Source organism: Epinephelus fuscoguttatus, linkage group LG20 (assembly GCF_011397635.1).
Source record: "Epinephelus fuscoguttatus linkage group LG20, E.fuscoguttatus.final_Chr_v1".
NCBI classification, from domain to species: Eukaryota; Metazoa; Chordata; class Actinopteri; order Perciformes; family Serranidae; genus Epinephelus; species Epinephelus fuscoguttatus.
The window spans coordinates 34842994-34847926 of record NC_064771.1 but is presented as its reverse complement, the minus strand read 5'-3'; the positions used below and the strand labels follow the sequence as shown (position 1 = coordinate 34847926).

The following is a 4933-nucleotide window of genomic DNA, read 5'->3' as shown; positions in this document are numbered from 1 at the left end:
CCCATTGCCCCGAGAAATGCTCATTCTGTATAAACAGAAGTAGGTAGGCGGCATTTTGCTGCACTCCCCGATTTTGTTTTTATACTGCCAATGCTGAAAAAAGACTGATTGGGCTTCCCTGCTCATTTACAAAAAATTCCTATTTAAAAAGGGCTTCAGTCTTACTGTGATCAGATATTTCCAGATGCAGATCAGAATCTTGTAAATATAATGAGCATTTTCAGGTACTGACAACATTAATACCGAATATGGAGAAGTTTGGGTTATGTTGTAAATGAAAAATAGGGGTTGTGGAAAAATGGTGGGCATTTCTTAAAGATAGATATTGAACATGTTGATATCTGCACTGCAGTTAAGGTGTCGTACTGGCAACAGTATTAAAATATTTGAAAAGACACTTCAGATATTTGCAGCAGCATGAGTGGAGATTGACAGCTGGACATTTTCCAGTAATTTAAACCATCATGTTGAAGTAAAGGATGAGGACTTCTAGGCTAAATCTGCCGTTTTATTTCTACATCTGCAGGAGTTGGTAAACACTATGAATAAATTACAGGAGCAGAACTAGATGAGAACCTGTGTAAAGAATTTTAAAAAGCATATACATTTCATTTGATGCCAACAGATCAGCAACCAACTGCAGCCTGACACTAATTAATCGGGGTTTGATTTGCTGTTAATCTGATTATAACAGAATGGGACCAATCAGCTGTTCAGACCTGCTCAGTGCTGTGGTGATTTGTACTCAGACACATAATAGTAATATTTGATTTCCATGCATTTGCTAATGCATGATGGATTACAGTTGGAACATACAGAACATACAGAACACTGGCACGACATGTTCTGTATGTATGGGATGAACAGATGCCTTCGACACACAATGAACTGTGATATCTGAAAACACACAGATGTTTGCATGCAGGATGATTTAACAGATGTGGTTTGTTTCAGAGAAAAAGCTAATCTCTTTGACTGTACGTTTTCATAAACAATTTTCATGCCAAAATAGTTTCCCCTCATCCTGTACTTCTGTTCTTGTTTTGGAGCCTCTGGAGCAACCAGAGTGGTAAATACAAGTGTTGAGTTGTTGTTTGTTATGGTCACTGAAGCATGGTGTTCAACAAACAACATTCTGGCACACAGATGTGTCACTTTAACCCGAAAAAGCCCTCTCAATCTGAAAGAAAAGTGCATGAAGATTTTCTTCTCACAACACCTATTGTAAATTCTAAAGCTGAAGCAATTCTAGTCTTCACCTCATCACTGAGAATAAACTGTAAAATGAACAGTTTAGGTAGTGGAGTCCCCAGAATGCAGGAGTCCCCACAATGTTAGTGTGTGTTCTGTATGAGTCCCCACAATGTCAGTGTGTGTTCTGTATGAGTCCCCACAATGTCACTTGACATCCCTACAATGTCAGTGGGCTGTCAAGTCTGGGTTATTGGTGAAACAATTGATAAGTTAATTGACAGAAAATTGAGATAACTGATTTATCATTGAGGTCATTTTTAACAAAAAAGTAAAAAGATTACTAATTAACATTTTGCAAATGTAAGGAATATTTAATGTACCACTGTGATTCTCATAAAATATTTTTTTGCAGATAAATCAATTCATCAGTAATTAAAGTTATCTTTGCATTTTTAATTGTAATTTATTTTTCTTTTCTATATTTAACTTCTTGAGTGTTGCAGCACTTTGCCGTGTCTTTATTCCTCTTAATATGTTTATTGCATGTTTAATGTACGCACCAAAAACCGAAGTAAATCCTGTTAGGTGAAAACTGACTTGGCAATAAATCCATTCCGAATTCTGATTCTGTATTAATGAAAATTAAAAATGATAATTAGTTGCAGTCCTCGATTGGGTCCCCAGGATGTGATGTAACCCAGTGATATTTTGGATGGTCACCAGTTAAGTACTAAAAGACACACACACTCTGATTTTGTAATTATTTAACAACACGAGCTTGATAAGAAATAACTGTTAGTAGTCTTTCATCATTTTGTTGCTAAATGATTGGCAGACCGTAACTGGCTGAATAAGTTTATTGTTGTAACAGATTGCTGCTTATGTTTTTGTGCACTTTGAATAACATTAGCTGTGTTTCCATAAATGTGGTTTTATGTACATTTTGAAGTATTGCAGTAGAGACACTTAAAAGCTTAGAAAAATACACAATAAAACTTTTTCTTTACACAGGTTTAAGATGGTTTTTGAGTTGATGTGAAAAATGGAATATGGAAACGCCTTCGCTGAGTAAGTTCTGATGTAGCAAATGTTTAACTTGTATGATTGATCATCTGTTTCCACTGTCTGTGTCTGACTGGATATTCCCATAATGAAATAGCATGGCTTCGTATTTCAACAGCATGAAACCTGACCAATACTAACCGACACGAAAGAACAAGTAAAAGTTGCTCAACTGAAACAAATTCCTGAGGATCTTTCTCGTAGATGGGTTAGATGGTTGAGGTGGCTTGATAATTTTATGTTTCCTTCAAAGCTTCTTCTCTTAACAGGCGGATTACAGCCTCCAATACCTCCAACTTCTGACAAGACTATGCCTTGGAGAGCTGAATTTCTTTACTCCAAACCAGTTGATGGAAACACACTTTTGGTTATGCAAGTTCATTTTCTAAATTATTATAAATGTTTTAAATTCGTTTGCTAATTTGAAGGTGGGGGTTGGGGTGTTGGGTGTTGGGGGTTGGGGTCGGGTTGTGAAAGGTTTTCTGTGGACCCTTCTGGCTGCTTACCTCCTGCTGATCTGCTCAGCAGCTCTTCAATCTGGGATGTTAAAGTAAAAATAAAGAGTCCAGGACTAAAAACATTGAACAAAGTGATACAACAGCACTTCATGGTTGCCCATCTTCCTCCTCCTCCTCCTCCTCCTCCTCCTCAGACCAGCGTACTCCTCTTCTCCCTCTCCCTCTCTCTTTCCCGCTCCCTCTCTCCTCTGTCCCGGCTCAGGTCTGGTGTCGGCAGCTCTCCATGTCCAGCCGTGTTGTTGGGCTCGTAGCGAGACGAGGCGGGCGAGTTCTGCATGACCACCAGGCGTATGGGCGACTGGCTGGGCGGCGCCGGCGTGTTGTCAGGGGCGTACTCCTTGGTGGGGTCTTTGCCCCGGCAGTCGTACAGGATGCAGGAGATGAGGAAGACCAGGAGCAAGATGACATAGCTGGCAACAAGGATAATGAGGTTGAGGGTGACGGGGTCAATCTCCAGGTAGAATTCCATGAAACCCATGGTGCCGCTTCATATCTCGCCACAGATCCAGAGACAGAAAGAGATGATGGGGAAATCAACAGAAAGAGAGAGGAGCTGTGGGAAAGAGAAGAGGCAGAAAAAAAGACTGTGGTGATGTCTGAGGGATGGACAGCTGGCAGGAGAGAGAGAAAGAGCAAAAGACAGCAGAGGATGGTGTCAGAGATGAAATGAGAGGATCAGCTGACAGGAAGAGAGAGAGAGGGGCAGTGACAGCAGGCCAGAGTGGAGATGAAGCTTTGTGCTTTAAAGGACGTTAATCCCCGCTGCTCCTCCAACCTTGAATTTCAGCAGCCAATGATTAAAGCTGCTCAGTTTTAATAACTTAAGCCACCATTTTGATTTTCCCAACTACACAGTGACAAAATGATACTCAGCAAAATGGAGGAAGGCACCCGAACACACACCTGTCAGCTTGCCACGAGCGTCACTTTGGGGATTTTGGGAGTCATGTAATATGTATTAAACAACTGCTTTATTATGTCACTCTGAGTGATTATTTATTTACATTTGAAATCAAATTAGATTAAAAGCACAGAGCGTCACAGAAACAGGCTGCTTGAAACAAGTGATTTTAAGAGTATAGCTGTTAGCATGTTAGAAAATCCCGGTAATGACCGCTGTTTTTTTTTTTTTTACTGGCAGAGCTTCATCCCAGACTGACGACACATCCATCCTGTCTGACTTCCTAATTCATTTGTAGAATAAAGTCAAATGTTTGGATGAAAGGTGACCAGAATCACAGTGCTTACTCGAACCTTTAATGCAGTTATAGCACATTGTATTTAATATAGAGTTTAGTCAACACTCCAAGTACAAACCACAGAGTAATGACCATGTAGTAATGATTACATGTGGTGAGTTGGCAGATGGTGTCCTGGGGATCTCCTCCCAGACCTGCACCAGGAGGAACCCAGGGCCCACTGCACCAGGAGGAGCCCAGGGCCCACTGCACCAGGAGGAACCCAGGGCCCTCTGCACCAGGAGGAGCCCAGGGCCAACCACACCAGGAGGAACCCAAGGCCCTCTGCACCAGGAGGAACCCAGGGCCTACTGCACCAGGAGGAACCCAAGGCCCTCTGCACCAGGAGGAACCCAAGGCCCACTGCACCAGGAGGAACCCAGGGCCCTCTGCACCAGGAGGAACCCAAGGCCCTCTGCACCAGGAGGAACCCAAGGCCCTCTGCACCAGGAGGAACCCAGGGCCCTCTGCACCAGGAGGAACCCAGGGCCCACTGCACCAGGAGGAACCCAGGGCCCTCTGCACCAGGAGGAACCCAGGGCCCGCTGCACCAGGAGGAACCCAGGGCCCACTGCACCAGGAGGAACCCAGGGCCCGCAGCACACGTCATCATAATTAGATGAGGCTGGAGAGCTTTAAAAGTGAGTCAGAGGAAGACTTGAATAGAATAAATAATGCATCACAGATAAAGACAGCAAACAAACCCCGATGCGAAGCAGCAGTATGACCTTTGACCTTAGAAAGGTTTCAGCCATTGTAATCTGAAGCACTCGGGTTTGAACACAGTCTGGGAGGCTCACTTCAGGTCCTGGGTTAAATCAGCATGTTTTCCCCTGCAAACACAATCTGCTGATGAAGAGGCTTCTTACTGAAGTCTGTATGGATTTGATTAGAAAGAGTAAAGGAGTATTTCTGTAATCT

At 42.8% G+C, this 4933-nt stretch overlaps 1 protein-coding gene across 1 annotated transcript; it reads right to left on the bottom strand.

Moving 5' to 3' along the window:
• Positions 1 to 2904: 2904 nt before the first annotated feature.
• si:ch73-256g18.2 (small integral membrane protein 36) lies at positions 2905 to 3594 on the bottom strand. Its single transcript, XM_049563410.1, has one exon. The coding sequence runs from the start codon at positions 3250 to 3252 to the stop codon at positions 2905 to 2907; it is 348 nt and encodes a 115-aa protein (XP_049419367.1). The 5' UTR covers positions 3253 to 3594.
• Positions 3595 to 4933: the final 1339 nt, after the last annotated feature.

What these genes read in the sequence shown, in the direction of transcription:
- si:ch73-256g18.2 (XM_049563410.1), bottom strand. Translation starts at nt 3,252, where the DNA reads ATGGGTTTCATGGAATTCTACCTGGAGATTGACCCCGTCACCCTCAAC.